Source organism: Anomaloglossus baeobatrachus, chromosome 1, assembly GCF_048569485.1.
Source record: "Anomaloglossus baeobatrachus isolate aAnoBae1 chromosome 1, aAnoBae1.hap1, whole genome shotgun sequence".
In the NCBI taxonomy this organism is placed as follows: Eukaryota; Metazoa; Chordata; class Amphibia; order Anura; family Aromobatidae; genus Anomaloglossus; species Anomaloglossus baeobatrachus.
The window spans coordinates 367,716,291-367,733,271 of record NC_134353.1 but is presented as its reverse complement, the minus strand read 5'-3'; the positions used below and the strand labels follow the sequence as shown (position 1 = coordinate 367,733,271).

The 16,981-nt window shown below is 44.9% G+C and overlaps 1 protein-coding gene across 4 annotated transcripts in view; it reads right to left on the bottom strand.

Annotated features, from left to right (window-relative positions):
* NRG1 (neuregulin 1) overlaps window positions 1–16,981 on the bottom strand; it is a 984,863-nt gene that overhangs the window by 100,804 nt on the left and 867,078 nt on the right. For all 4 annotated transcript variants that reach the window (XM_075352470.1, XM_075352472.1, XM_075352475.1 and 1 more), the window contains exon 3: window positions 13,897–14,009. In XM_075352470.1, coding sequence (XP_075208585.1) covers window positions 13,897–14,009 — 113 coding nt within the window. The remainder of the gene's footprint in view (window positions 1–13,896; window positions 14,010–16,981) is intronic.

The following is a 16,981-nucleotide window of genomic DNA, read 5'->3' as shown; positions in this document are numbered from 1 at the left end:
CCTGATTGGTTTCAGAAATGCTTGTGTCCTGTCAAGGTCACATTGTAGATGATGCTGCAGTTTGGCAAGTCTCTGGTTACTCAGCATCATCACTTTCAAGGAGCTTTGTGCAGAATAAATTATCCTTCTGTCTTGACAATAAGCCAAAAATCATTTTCAGCAATGCTAAGTACCTACCAGAAAAATTAGGAACTGGTATAGAAAAATAATTTTCATCGAAACCCATAGGTTACTAGTGAATTTTGTCCTGGTAAGGGTATGTAACTCAGCAGACAAATAGGAACTAGTATAAAGGGAAGGGCATAAACTGATGTGGGTGAAATTAAACCCAAATCCTCATGTATAAGGCTCCTTTTACACTGCATCCTGCAGTGCCTATATGCATCTGTCACTCATAACCTCTTATGATAAAGAGGTTTACTGGAAGTGGAAATACCTAATGGACCCAATTTTCCAAATTGTGCCCTGGAGCCTGTCATGTGTGTGCTGGAATGTTTCCCATGGGCATCTGACAAATGGGTCAGTGAAATGCCTTGGATTAGAGGCTTAAAGGGAACCAGTCACCAGGATTTTCATATATAACCTAAAGCCAGTGCTATACTGGCATTATCAAGCGGATTCTATACATACCTGTAGAGGTCAGCTCGGATGTTTAGGTTTTGAAATCCAAAAAAGTAAAGTTTATAAAATTAGCAGCTTGTTGAGTGACAGTTGCACTAGAGCAGATAATATATTCATAGTTATCCCCCCCTATTAGAATTAGCATAAGTATTATACAAACGACTCACTTTGTAGCAGGACCTGTGTGCGGTCATACCCATGTGACCAGAAGGGGCGGGTTCTCAGCCAACAAAGCTGGATACCAGGTCACATGGGTATGACCTCACACAGGTCCTGCTACAAAGTGAATCGTTTGTATAATACTTATGCTAATTCTAACAGGGGGAGGGGATAACTATGCATATATTATCTGATCCTCAGCTGCTGCTGTCGCGGGCGGGGAGGAGGGTGTCAGCACACCGCGCTCACCCCTTCTGCTCGGGTCCGGCAGTTGCTCCTGGTGGCTCGAGCCGTGGGCCGGATCCCGGGGTGTCTCGAGCGACACTCCTCGCCCGTGAGTGAAAGGGGGTGTTTGTTGGGTGTGGGGATTGTTATAGTTCGTGACGCCACCCACGGTTGTGGTGATTGCACCACCGCTGCTCAGTGTGGGGGTCCCGGGGATGGTGATGCGGAGCAGCCAGGTGTTGTGTTGCCCTCCGTGGGTAGGGGTTGGTGATCCCGGGGCCCGGTGATGAGATGTGAAGTGTAGGGCCTGGAGGGCGCAGGGGCGCGGGGGCAGCGCTGTGCCTTGCGGCACTATGGTACTCACTCGGCCTGACACACGGACACAGTTTGTACGGTAAACCAACGGCTGGTAGGACGGTCCCACAGACGGCTGCACCTGCACTCCCGGTAGGTAACGGTGACGTTTCTCTTCCTTGCACCTATGTTGTCTGATGGTAGCGGTGGATTCCCTCCGGTTACCCGCTCCCCGACTGCAATCTGGGCCGGAGGAGCTCTACACTTTGCCCGCAGGCGCTGGCCCTGGGGAAACTGGTGCCCTGGCGGTGGCGGTGTCTCCCCGGTAATGGTCGGGCGGTTGCCGTCAATCGGGACTTGGTTGCTGGGGGATCTGCGTCCCCGTCACTGACGGATTTGGCAAATTTGGCGACTCCTAGCCTTGCCGGGGTCCGAGAGGCCCCTGCCCTGGTGCTGACTGTCCTTCGGAACACTGCTCCAGACCACCGGGCACACAGCCAACGGGGTCCTTCCAGGAACTTCCAAACGGTCCCCCTCCAAACAGTCACCGCCGTCGCTGACCTTGCTGTTCTAGCCCTACACACAGCTGGGCTCTCAGGCTTTGCACACTCTCTGCGCTGTCACCACTTCTTGCTTTCCTCCTTTACTCCTTTTCTTTCCTCCACTTTCACTTCTTGGTTGTTTACTCTAGCCCCTGCCTGGGCTACTCCTCACTCCTTCCACTTCCTCCTCCCTGACTAGACTGCTCTTCACTCAAGCTCGTCCCTGAGCTCTCTGCCTGGTTACTTCCTGCCTCCAGAGTTGTGAGCTCCTTGGTGGGCGGAGCCAACCGCCTGGCCCACCCCCTGGTGTGCATCATCAACCTCTGGAGGAAGGCAACAAGGATTTCTGGTTAGCAGGTGTGCCTACCTGGAGTGTGGGGTGTGGTGGTGTTGTGACCTGTGTCCCCTGGCTTGCCCAGGGCGACACATTCCCCCTTAGCAAAATGCAGACCGTCCGCGGGCTGCCGTCCTACACCGGTTTTATTTTTCTGTAAAAAGGGGTAACAAGGGTTAATCAAACATCAATAACATTTTTAATCATAACTCTTCCCAAAACGGGAGGCACATTTTCTTAAACGTTGCAACGGTGTACGGTCACGGTTTCCGCTCTCTCCCACCCAAGCAACCTGGCCCTGATGCTGCCCCTAAAACCCAGGCAGCACCCCTTGACCCACAGTCCAGCACAAGTTACCCGAGCGGGATCTGTCCTTCCCCTCCAGAGGGTGGCCACCGGTTCCTTTGGTGGCTGGGCCCTAGCCTGCTCTGCTCAGGGCCCTCCCTCCAACCTGCCTCTCCGGAGGCGGCATTGCGGAAACGGTAACGGTACCCAACATATTTACATGCCACTTAACGTTTGTGGTTGCCCTGCAGAGTTCACGGGCTTGTCCATGGATAGTTCCCATGCAAATAAACTTAAACGGTCCCCACGGGGACAACGGTGCCGGCTCCAGCCGGTTGCAATCACACGGTGAATCAGGTGAAGTACTCGGTCATTTTCATTTTCATCATTTCAAACTTTCAAACTTAACAAACAAACAGCAAACTTCTGGTGGTCCCCACGGGGACGGTGCAACGGGCATCCGCTGCCCTACTCAGATTCTTCGGCTGCGGCGGACCCATCCTCCTCCGACATGGGCTCGGTGTCAGGCCCGGAGTCACCATCAACAGCTTCCGCACCAGTCGGGTAGCTTCCAACCGCCGTAGCTTCCAGGCTTGCTACTCCCTGGGCTGCAATCACGGGGGGATGTACGCCCGGCGGGCCAGGTGCTGTGCAGCATGCGAGCACGTAGGACGGAGGCAACCTAGGAGCCAGGATCAGACCGGGTCCCTCAGCCGCAGCGGCCGGTCCCTCCGGGACACAGGGGCGTGGGTCACTCTCCGGTTCCTCCATTCCATACACTCGTGCTACGGCAACTAGCGCCTCCACCTCCGCGGCCCATTGCTCCATCAGCCCGCCAATCTGCCTCTGATAATGGCGGCAAATCTCCACCGTTCGGGCCCTCAGCCATGCCGCTGTCCCGGGCACCAGCTCGGCCGCCTCCGCATAGCTCGGCGGGGCGGACATTTTCCGTTAGGGTCGATGGATCGGGGGTTCCAGTTTACTTGTTGCGACGCCACACTTACACGCGTCCAGCCGCCATCGCGTCCCCCTTACCTCTTTCCGGCCCCTCCTCTCTCGGGGCGGGGTTTTGGCCTTCGCGCTTCTACTGCTCGAGAAGACGCTCGAGCGGGAACTTTTCGCGCCAAAGATGGCGGCTTCTGAAATTTTTCTGCCGGATGCCTCCGGCGGTAACAAGGCGCACCTCTACCTGACGGCAGAGCGGTAAGATCCTGTTCGTGACGCCAAGTTGTCGCGGGCGGGGAGGAGGGTGTCAGCACACCGCGCTCACCCCTTCTGCTCGGGTCCGGCAGTTGCTCCAGGTGGCTCGAGCCGTGGGCCGGATCCCGGGGTGTCTCGAGCGACACTCCTCGCCCGTGAGTGAAAGGGGGTGTTTGTTGGGTGTGGGGATTGTTATAGTTCGTGACGCCACCCACGGTTGTGGTGATTGCACCACCGCTGCTCAGTGTGGGGGTCCCCGGGATGGTGATGCGGAGCAGCCAGGTGTTGTGTTGCCCCTCCGTGGGTAGGGGTTGGTGATCCCGGGGCCCGGTGATGAGATGTGAAGTGTAGGGCCTGGAGGGCGCAGGGGCGCGGGGGCAGCGCTGTGCCTTGCGGCACTATGGTACTCACTCGGCCTGACACACGGACACAGTTTGTACGGTAAACCAACGGCTGGTAGGACGGTCCCACAGACGGCTGCACCTGCACTCCCGGTAGGTAACGGTGACGTTTCTCTTCCTTGCACCTATGTTGTCTGATGGTAGCGGTGGATTCCCTCCGGTTACCCGCTCCCCGACTGCAATCTGGGCCGGAGGAGCTCTACACTTTGCCCGCAGGCGCTGGCCCTGGGGAAACTGGTGCCCTGGCGGTGGCGGTGTCTCCCCGGTAATGGTCGGGCGGTTGCCGTCAATCGGGACTTGGTTGCTGGGGGATCTGCGTCCCCGTCACTGACGGATTTGGCAAATTTGGCGACTCCTAGCCTTGCCGGGGTCCGAGAGGCCCCTGCCCTGGTGCTGACTGTCCTTCGGAACACTGCTCCAGACCACCGGGCACACAGCCAACGGGGTCCTTCCAGGAACTTCCAAACGGAACCCCCTCCAAACAGTCACCGCCGTCGCTGACCTTGCTGTTCTAGCCCTACACACAGCTGGGCTCTCAGGCTTTGCACACTCTCTGCGCTGTCACCACTTCTTGCTTTCCTCCTTTACTCCTTTTCTTTCCTCCACTTTCACTTCTTGGTTGTTTACTCTAGCCCCTGCCTGGGCTACTCCTCACTCCTTCCACTTCCTCCTCCCTGACTAGAGTGCTCTTCACTCAAGCTCGTCCCTGAGCTCTCTGCCTGGTTACTTCCTGCCTCCAGAGTTGTGAGCTCCTTGGTGGGCGGAGCCAACCGCCTGGCCCACCCCCTGGTGTGCATCATCAACCTCTGGAGGAAGGCAACAAGGATTTCTGGTTAGCAGGTGTGCCTACCTGGAGTGTGGGGTGTGGTGGTGTTGTGACCTGTGTCCCCTGGCTTGCCCAGGGCGACACACTGCCACTCAACAAGCTGCTCATTTTATTAACTTTACTTTTTTGGATATCAAAACCTATACATCCGAGCCGACCACTACAGGTATGTATAGAATCAGCCTGATAGTGCCAGTATAGCACTGGCTTCAGCTTATATCCGAAAATCCTGGTGATTGGTTCCCTTTAATAATGCAATTTTTAAGTACTCATAAAGTAATACTTAAGCCTGTGTCACTCCAGCTCTATTCCCCATCCAGCCCAGCCTTCTCTTACTTGAATGACACACTCTATCCTGTGTGCCTTCAGGCAAAAGAGCAATAAGTGAAGCGGGAGAAAGCGATGTGTGGGAAATAGAGCTGGAGTGACAGAGGCTTTAGATCTACAAATAGATATTCAGCCTAATTTACATATCGATTCAGTTTGGGAAGAGCCGACTAGCCATATAATGGTATTTCTAGACATGTCTTTTAAAAAGCTACATGGCACATATAAATAGTTTTTGGGGTGAAATCATGCTGATAGGTATCTGGTTTAGTTTTTGCATTTGTTTATCTAACATTTTTTATGTTTTTGGATATATAAATAATCAAATACCTTTATTTAGCGTTGCATTAGCCATTTCTTTTGCCCTGAAACCACTTGCCTTAGATTCTTTTTAAGTCTTTGAAATAAAGTGTATTGACCTGAGATGTAAATCACCAACCACTCTGAAGTGTGACTGACTAGTCCTTAACATTCTCTATTTTAAAAGAGATGACAATAACAAAACAGATGAATACGAGGCAGATAGAAATATAAATGATCCTGATCCTACTCTTCGAATGACAAACTGTGAAAATAACAGAGCAAAGAAAATGGTATTGAAATAAACAGCCTTTGATTTACTGTAATAGCAATGTTCTACAATGTGGGATACAGTGGTATTTACTATATGCAGCAGTCACCCATGTGGCTAATGCCAAAATTGTATCTCAGTCCCTAGAGAACTCCATTCGGACACAAATGCCAAAAGCTGGCATATACAGAACATATAGATGGCATTGCCTACTGTTATTAATTCCAGACTTTTAAGCATAGAAGCAAAATCTTCTCCTGCCGCAGGGTCCATGTGAGTTCAGATGGACGCTAATCTAATGTTTCATGAGCGATGTGAACCTCAGTATTAACCCCTCTCTACTCTTGTTGCAAGATGGATATGTAACAACCATCTATCTTTGTATTATCTATCTATCTATCCATGTATCTATCTCTCTATCTATCCATCTATCTATCTATCTATCTACGGTATTTATCCATCTATCTATCTATTACCTATCTATCTATCTATCCATGTATCTATCTCTCTATCTATCTATCTATCCATCTATCTATCTATCCATCTATCTATCTATCTATCTATCTATCTACGGTATTTATCTATCTATCTATCTATCCATCTATCTATCTATCTATCCATCTATCTATCTATCTCTCTATCTATCTATGTCTCACCATATCCCCATATTGTAATATCTAGTCTATAATTTAGTACTTCTATGGTTACATTACCAAATCAAATAATTTATTAGTAAATATTTTAGTAATGTGTTCTTTGACAGAGAGTCCCATTTATCAGATGACTTTCTAAGGTCACTTTGGTAAGCTCAAGAAAAATGACTTCCTCTCTCGATCTTCTGCTAGTGTCTGAATCATAACAAGAGATCAATCAATAAAAGCTCTATGCCTTAATGCTGCACACCATCAGTGAAATGTAATAGGTATATATGAACACTGTACATGTATACTTATTAATACAGTATACACAGTATAAACAATACTAGACATGCACTAAATGTAAGCTGTCATCGGAAAAAAAAAGCATACACCAACAGCCATAGTTGTAATCTGCAGGTAAATCATGTTTTAAACACATACATTGCAGTCTATTTGGACATGCAGCTGCAAGAAGAAAATTAAGTTATATTCTCCCTGTAGCCGCTCTTGTGGTCATGAGTAAAAGTGTTTTTCTACTCAAAATGTGTTGATTTATTTACACTTTTCAAAATACTGTTAATCAGGATTATCCACAGCATGCAAAAATCACATCCACCACACTTTGACTGACATTCAGTGTTTGTTGAGCTGGATGTCACTCAATGAGTAGTCTTAGGGGTACTTCGCACGCTGCGACATCGCTAGCCGATGATAGCGATGCCGAGCGCGATAGTACCTGCCCCCGTCGCACATGCGATATCTTGTGATAGCTGCCGTAGCGAACATTATCGCTACCGCAGCTTCACACGCACTTACCTGCCCTGCGACTTCGCTGTGGCCGGCGACCCGCCTCCTTCCTAAGGGGAGGGTCGTGCGGGCGAAGATGAGCAGGACGTAAACATCCCGCCCACCTCCGTCCTTCCGCATAGCCAGTGGACGCAGGTAGGAGATGTTCCTCGCTCCTGCGGCTTCATACACAGCGATGTGTGCTGCCGCAGGAACAAGGAACAACATCGTAACTGTCGCTGCAGCGAAATTATGAAAATGACCGACACTACACAGATCACCGATTTACGACGCTTTTGAGATCGTTTATCAGTGCATCTAGGCTTTACACGTTGCGTTACTGGCGCCGGATGTGCATCACTTTCGATTTGACCCCAACGATATCGCAGTAGCGATGTCACAACGTGCAAAGTACCCCTTAGTGTTAAACTTGTTCACTGTGTAGTGAGCACTCACTGAATGGAAGCGGCTGCAGGGAGGATATAAATTCATGTTTTCCTTGCAGTTAACATTACCATTAGCCACATACATCTGAAATGGTATTTACCTGCAGAACACCACAATGGCTGCAGGTAAATTTGTTTTTACTTATGATTGGTTCCCTTTTTTATTCATTTCTTTGGGTGTCTAGTTTTATATTTAGTACGTAGAAGCTGCTAAGCCTCTCCTGCATACACAGCTTTGTGAAATACACTTTGTGTAATTAGTACTGGAAGACGCACATTTTCTGCGCACTATAGGACACATTCTGAATGTCTAGAGTGCATTATCACATTAGCATCCTACAGTATTCAAGATATATCCATGTAACGCAGATGATCATTCAATTTAATCACTGTGCATAGGGATTTTAGTGACCGGAAACGGATCAGTCTAGTTCCCCACCACTTTGTTGGAATCCATTAGCAACCACTGCTCTGGGAGTCATGACTACTACTCAAAATGGCAATGTAAATTAATGTCAGTCCAGCAAAGGGCTCATTCGGCTAGCACGAGTTTACATTCAGTGGTGGAGAGATTATTAGAAGAGTAAAATTATTTGTATTACTACTATGACACAATGTATATTATCTGATAGTTATGTCAAAGGCAACACCCTAAGATGGAAGAAATATTGCACTGTGTATCATATAGATACTTTATAAAACATGAAATATGTACTGTAATAGTAATTTCTAGATACTTGTACAATTATAGTGCAAGAACATCATGTTTATCATTACGTATGTGGTATGTTCAGGCACCTTCCATCATGTATATATGCCATTCATATATAATATTCCGATTATCTGCCAATAATATCATGTATTGCATTTTCACCTTCCCACTTTTTGTTCAGCCATTGTAATGAATATGTTCTTAAACAAATATTTATAACTACTAAGATTAAGAATTCTGATTTTTTTTGGGAATGGCTACATGTTCAATAGTTTATAGGAGCAGGAAATGAAATTGTGTGTAATATCAGTCTGACTAGTTTCTGTGCAAGGATTTGTAACTAGAGATGGCCGGACCTGTGGAAGTTCGGTTGAGCAGGCTCAGCTGTGCCTGTTCGGTTTGGGACCTGGACTTGTTTTGAACTCCAATGTAGGTCACTAATTGGGCAGTTCGGCTCTCTGCCCACATACAGCCATCCATAAGCAGAATACTTTCGGGGGAGTTTTTAACTTTTTATTTGGGGGGGGGGTGCAAACTACATCCGAGCATGCTGTTGTTTCCCCTAGTGCGAGCCGCTCAAATACTGCAAGCAGCTCACACAGGGCTGAGCATCGAGAGTACCTGAGCATAGCGATGCTCATGTTCATAAGTAAAGCACCCAAACTCCAAAGCAAAACTCTGTTTTTTAGGTAAAGTCTATGTTTGGTATGAACACTGAACCTCGGGTTCACCCATCTCTATTTGTGATATCACAAAGAGAACTGGCAATTAGAGATGAGAAGACCTAAATTTTAAAGCTCGGTGTTCCTACTGGACACAAAATTTACAAAAAAAACAGAGTTCGGGTGCTTTATGTATACTAACCAGTCGAGCAAGCACCACTGTGCTCAGGTTTGCTCGGCCCAGTATGAGCCGCTTGTAGTATTTGAACTGCTCGCACTGGGGGTAAAATCAGCGTAAACAGCTGTAGTGTGTACCTCCGCCAATAATTAAGAAACCCTGCCCCCCCTGCACCAGAAGTGATCTGTATATGACTGCCTGCATGTGGGAGGAGAGCCGAACTGCCCAGTCAGTAACTTCCATTGGGGTTCAGGTCAAGTCCGGGTCCAGAACAGAACTTTATCTAAAGTCCAGCTGAACCTGCGGAACCCAATCTTCAACGGATCCACTCATCTCTACTGGTAATGTCACTTAATGTGAGACACATTTTGCAGATTACCTGTCTGCATGTAGGTGCATACTTTTTTTTCTGGGCAGCAGGACTAGACTACAAAATAACTTTGGCATCTTATACCCTGTAAAGGGAACCGGTCAGACGATTCCTGCTTGCTAAATCGCGTGCAGCATGTCGCAGTCTAGCAGTGAAGTTAAAAGAAAATATACTTTAAAGATTCGGCCAGGGACTAGAGCTGGAGACTAGAATAGTCCATGGCTGTCCCCAGTTGGCTTTTCCCAGTGTTGCTGCAGGGGAGTGACATGTCCCTTCCTTGCGTGCACATAGAGCGAGACCTGACAACCATCTGCAGCATTGCTGAGTAGAGCCGGCCAAGGGCAGAGCTGGACTAATCTTGTCTCTGGCTATAGATCCAAAAAACATCCTTTGAAACATCCGAGTGTTTCAGAGGATAATATACATGGCCTTAGTTGTGCAGCAAGGCTGTAATTCATGCCGCTCACGGTTAAGGCTGAATGAGTCGCCTGCCAGGTTCCCTTTAAATTGTAAATCTATAATACAGATAATCAATACTTTCACATTTGGGTCCATGACTTGTCTGTATAGGGCAGACAGAGGGCGTGCTGTTGGAAGCAGTTGCTTTCATGCAAATGCCTCCATGGTTCTACGTAACCTTTATAGACTTGGTAGTTATAGTTCATACATATTTAATCACTATACTGTCTAGGAATGATTATTATACCAGTAGATCTTTACATTTTACATAATTTCATTTACTGTACATCTGTTTTGAGAATCTGTAAAATATTTCGACTCAACCAAATAATAATTGTTTCCCAGTATAGAATTCAGGAGGACAAATTCAATTAGACATCCTATAAAATCTAAAGCCACGTATGTGATTCATGTAGACAATTGGTAAAAAATGAGCGTGTGATGGCTAAGACTAACTGCGTGTACATTACTCATGATGTAAAGCAAGTTTCTGTTTCTTTGACCTTACAGGAATGTTGTGAATGTAAGAAGATATGTGAGACATACTGTAAATAAGTGTATATCCTACAGATGGGATCCTGTAGACATTCCAGCACAAGGGACTTTGATCCTTCCCGTACAGTGTAAGTCAGTTCATTTACCTATTACTTCTGCATAGGACGGGCTCAGTGACTGATTATAGTTTGTATCTCACTTTAGCATATCTTTTCGTCCAGCAGTCCACAACAGTTGATTGTGATATATAGATCCCCAGCAGCGATGTGAACTGTGGTGGTCTTACTTAGCTCATGCCTAATTTAATTATAAGGGAATGTTTTCACTTGCTATAGAATGTGTAAATCAAAATGGATAAACACAGTAAATACTTCATTATAAGCATGTCCACGGCACTAAAACAACCATGATCTATATAGTTGATATGCCAAGGTCATGATAGTCAACTTGGGTGCCACTCAATTATATATTTGAGTAAAAATTAGCTATAATATTCAAGGAATATATCAAAGGCATGCTAATGGAGGGAGAAGATGAAATATGGAGATCTATCCATCTATCTATCCATCCATCCATCCATCCATCCATCCCACTATCTATCTATCTATCCCTCTATCCATCTATCTATCTATCCCACTATCTATCTATCTATCCCACTATCTATCTATCTATCTATCCCACGATCTATCTATCTATCCCACTATCTATCTATCTATCCATCTATCCATCTATCTATCCCTCTATCTATCTATCTATCTATCTATCTATCTATCTATCCTTCTATCTATCTATCTATCTATCCCACTATCTATCTATCTATCTATCCCACTATCTATCTATCTATTCCTCCATCCATCTATCTATCTATCCATCCATCCATCCATCCATCTATCCCACTATCTATCTATCTATTCCTCCATCCATCCATCCATCCATCCATCCATCCATCTATCCCACTATCTATCTATCTATCCATCTATCCATCTATCTATCCCTCTATCTATCTATCTATCTATCTATCTATCTATCCTTCTATCTATCTATCCCACTATCTATCTATCTATCCCACTATCTATCTATCTATTCCTCCATCCATCCATCCATCCATCCATCCATCTATCCCACTATCTATCTATCTATCCCTCTATCTATCTATCTATCTATCTATTCCTCCCTCCATCCATCCATCCATCCATCCATCTATCCCTCTATCTCTATCTATCTATCCCTCCATCCATCTATCTATCTATCCCTCTATCTATCTATCTATCTATCTATCTATCTATCTATCCCTCCATCTATCTATTTATCTATCTATCTATCCCTCCATCTATCTATCTATCTAACTATCTATATATCTCTATCTACACTGAAAAAAACACAACACTTTTGCTTTCGCTCCCATTTTTCATGAGCTGAACTCTCGGATCTAAGACTTTCTATGTACACAGAAGGCCCTTTTCTGTCAAATATTCACAAATTTGTTAGTGAGCGCTTCTCCTTTGCCGAGATAATTTATCCACCTCACAGGTGTGGCATATCAAGATGCTGATTAGACAGCATGATTATTGTACAGGTGTGCCTTAGGCTGGCCACAATAAAAGGTCACTCTAAAATTTCTAAAATATGCAGTTTTATCACGTGGCACAATGCCACTGATGTCATAAGTTATGAGGGAGTGTGCAAGTGGCATGCTGACTGCAAGAATGTCCACCAGAGCTGTTGCCTGTGAACTGAAAGTTTATTTTTCTACCATAAACCAGCTGAAAGGCGTTTCAGAGAAGTTGCCAGTACATTTAACCGGCCTCACAACCGCAGACCACGTGTAACCACACCAGCCCAAGACCCCCATATCCAGCATCTTCACCTCCCAGATAGCTGCTGTAACAATCAATTTGCATCACCAAGTAATTTCTGCACAAACTGCCAGAAACTGTCTCAGGGAAGCTCATCTGCTGCTCGTCATCCTCATCGGGGTCTCCACCTGACTGCTGTTTGTCATTGTAACCAACTTGAGTGGGCAAATTCTCACATTCTATGGTGTATGGCATGTTGGAGAGGTGTTCTCTACACAGATTAATCCCGATTTTCAATACACAGGGCAGATGACAGACTGCGTGTATGGCATTGTGTGGGTGAGTAGTTTGCTGATGTCAACGTTTTAAATCAAGTGGCCCGTGGTGGAGGTGGGGTTAAGTTATGGGCAGACGTATGTTATAGGCAACAAACACAGGTGCATATTATTAATCCCATTTCAAATACACAGACTATGACGAGATCTTGAGGCCCATTGTTGTGCCATTCATCCACAACCATCATCCATTTTACAAAGATCTGTAAACAATTCCTGGAAGTTGAAAACATCCCAGCTCTTGCTTGGCCAGCGTACTCATCTCACCCACTGAGCATGTTTGGAATTCTCTGGATCAGCGTATATGACAGCAGACTCATGTTCCTGCCAATATCCAGCAACTTCACACAGCCATTGAAGAGGAGTGGACCAACAATCCACAGACCAGAATCAACACCCTGGTCAATTGTATGCAAATAAGATGTTTTGCACTGTATGAGGCAAGTGGTGGTCACAATCAATACTGACTGTTTTTTTACCTCCCCCCCCAATCGGACCCACCAGTACTGTAAAACTGCACATTTTAGAGAGGCATTTTATTGTGGCCTAAGACACACCTGTGCAATAATCATGCTATGCAATCAGTATCTTGATATGCCACACCTGTGAGGTGGATAGATTATCTTCGTAAAGGAGAATCGCTCACTAAAACAGATTTAGACTAATTTGTGAACAATATTTGAGAGAAAAAAGCCTTTTGTGTACATCTATCTATCATCTGGACATCTGGTTTTCAAACATTGTACAACCCTTAAAGCCTACCATACACATTAGATGGCTCTCTCATACACAGGAGCTCTTGTTTTGCCAAGTGGTCCTGCATTCGAGGAATTCATCACCAACAATCTTGCCAATATGTAACCATATCAAACATATCTATATAATACACCGTTAGGCCCTCATCATTCAACCAGTGATCAACATTGATATTTGTCCCAATAATAAATTGTCGCTAGGCTTCTATACACATTATATTTCTAGCCATATCCTTTCATATTGCCAGGTTCGGACAATATTAGTCTAATATGTATGAGGAACATAAGTGTCATAGTTACCACTGAAGACTACAAAATGTGCTTCTTGAAGGGCATGCCCAGGACTTTAATATTGACTACCTATCTTTAGAATAGGCCATTAATGTTAGAGCATCCTGCTACGCTGTGGAGTGAATACTTATCAGCACAACAAACACTATGGATATATATATATATATTACATTTAATAATGTTCTTACATATTGTGACATTCACTCGCTTGCTGTCATTCCCCAGTTGGTTTGACACAGTGCATTTATATTCTCCTCCATCGGCTTCTGTTGTTTTTGGAATTTGGAGCTCAGAAGACTTTCTGTGAAGTAAACATTTTGAATTAGGTAATATTCTCATCAATCTTGGATTTCAAAACATATGGTAATGTATGGAGCAGATAATTTTATTAAGTACTATTAGGTCAAGTGCTGAAAAAATGGACAGCACACTGAAAGCACTCAGACCAATGTTATTGAATGGGGCAGCGCAGATAAGCATTTCTTTATGGACCAAATAAACACAAGAAAAAAATTGCAACATGCACTAGTTTCTTCCATGTATTGGATGAGACTTGTCCATTCAAGTCTATGGGTGTGCAAAAAAACCCAAATCCTTACAGAGTCGCTAATACATAACATTCGACTTTTGAAGATACATTGCAATTCTTTTACATAGGAAAATTTGCTGTTGTAAATTATTGATAACTGCTGCCGAAAAAATAATTAGAAAAATTGGCTGCGTTTTCTGGTTGAAACTTAATTGATTTTTTTATACACTCATGTGACCTTAGTCATAAAGAGGTTGTCCACTATAACATTGATCCTTAGGATAGGTCATCAATGTCTTATCGGACGGGGTCCGACACCCCCACCCCCATCGATAAGCTGTACACGATGGCAGCAGCAGGCAGCCGGAAATGCTCAATTCTGCAGCTGATCCGTCTTCTGATAGCAGCCATGGTCGAGTACTGCACATCCGCCTTCCATTCAAATCAATAGGAGGCGGATGTGCTGTACCTGGCCGCAGCCACCATCAGTTGAAAGGGCAGCTCCAGAACTAAGCACTTTTGGCCACCTGCTACCGTTGGCGGCACCAAGGACAAATGATCAGTGGAGGTGACGTTTATCGGACCTTGGTGGATCAGTCATTGATGACCTATCCTAAGGATCATGATTAAGAGCAGGGTTGTCAGCTTCAAACGCATAGACCATCGTCTACTTTTTCCCATGTTTTTATAACTTTTGTATCACCCCTATTTTTATAGAACTATTGAAGTCACGTTTTAACCACTTCACTCGTTTTGCGGATGCTGGATTTTTCTCTCCATTTTTGATAGGATCAATGTTAAAGTAGTGGACAACCTTTTCAAAATAATAACCTTGATATTATTGGATGAAATGGGACACAAAACTTTAGCTAGAGGACTACGATATAAGTTTATCTTATGTCCTTAGTAACCAAGCAAACATAATTTGATGCGTATGTGTTGTACAATATATGGAGCCACTCTATCGCCAACAACTGTGTAATTCAAGACCTCAAAATATCATGTGAAGTTTTTTAATTGCAACATTGCAGCCCTCAGTCAGGTTGCACCATTGACATAGCCATGAGAATTGGCTGACTTTGATAAAACAAATTCAAGTCACATAATACAAACTATATACACACAATTAGAGTCAGAAACATTTCACAGACCACAGCAAATGAGCCTGACCTTCCAACCTCCAGTTAAATAGTGCAGACGTGAAGGGATTGTCCAGGGTAATGAAAGCCACTTGTTGAGATACTGTAGGTCATGAACATACAGTAAGGGTCTGTTTACATGGACTGACTGGCGGCACTCTGTTACAGCTGATTGGTAAACATTCACCGATCGGTAGTCATTTAAAGTCGGCTTCTACAGCTGGAACATAGTACATATTGCACACTGAGCGATCGCTCAATGTCCATAGGCAGAGTACGAACGGTTTGCTCGTTCATCAGGTGATCAGCAGCTTGTTTACTCATCAAAATAATAGTGGCATGAGCATTCTATGGCTCATGATAATCTTTCAGTGTATTTTCCAGTTTAAAGGGAACCAACCAGCAGGATTTTCATATATAAAGTAAAGCTAGTGTTCTACTGGTGCTAGGATGCTGAATGCAAGCATGCTGTTAGTTCAGAGATTGGATATTTTTATTCAGAAATTTGTGCAAGTAAAGTTCTAACAATGCATTGCTAATGGATTGACAGGTGCAACAGGAAGGGAATATGGGGGTTGGGTCTTGCTATCTATTCCCACCTCTGTCTGTCTGCCTGTGCTGTAATTAACGTCTATGACAACGACAGCTGGGCAGTTAGACAGGGGCAGGAATGATAGAAAAACCCGATCCACATATTCTCACCCCTGCTGCACCGGTCAATCAGATAGCAATGCATTGCTGGAACTTTACTTGCACATATTTCTGAAATATAACATCCAATCTCAGAAGAAAAGCTATGCTTACATTCAGCCTCCTAGTGTCAGTATAGCACTGGCTTTACTTTATATATGAAAATCCTGCTGGATGGTTCCCTTTAAAATGGATGGGAGTCTATCATTCCACTGATCAACTGTTGACAGGTTGCACAATGTACAAAAAAGGAAAACCACAACCCAGTATACTGTTTAGAGGCTCATATTTAATGCTGCAGTTCAATTCTTAGTAACGTGAAAAGATAATGTGCTGTGGTATGTAACAATGGCCACTAATAGTGTATGGAGCTCTGGGGTTCTACTGCGAACAGTTAATTGGTGAGAATGCTGGGTGTAAGACCCCCGCCAATCCTATATCGATGACCTTTACTAAGGATAGAACAGGAATGTCAAACTCCTACACAGTGTTAAAGAAATCTTCCCAGGAAGCATATTTATCAACCATTTACAGTATAAGTTATAAATGTATTGATGCTCAGAGCCCACAATTGGGACCTTAACCAATCAGAATAATAGGGGTGTTGCGTACACTGTTTGAAAGGCATGGTGATTATGGCAACCACTGCGCCAATCACTGCCTATGGGACTTACACAGATAGTAGTGAATAACAGCAGACAAGCACTGTACTTGTCAATCAATGTCAGTCCCTCCAACAAGATATAGAATGATAATATGGATTTTGGACCACCACTTTCAAGCGGGTGCTTGGGAACCTTTTGTTATGTGATGGGTGGGTGCCAGATTTAATAATTATCACCTGTTCTGTGAATGGTTGATAGATGTTGTTTGGGGGTCAACCTATTTCAATAACCCATATAGCAAAATAGTATT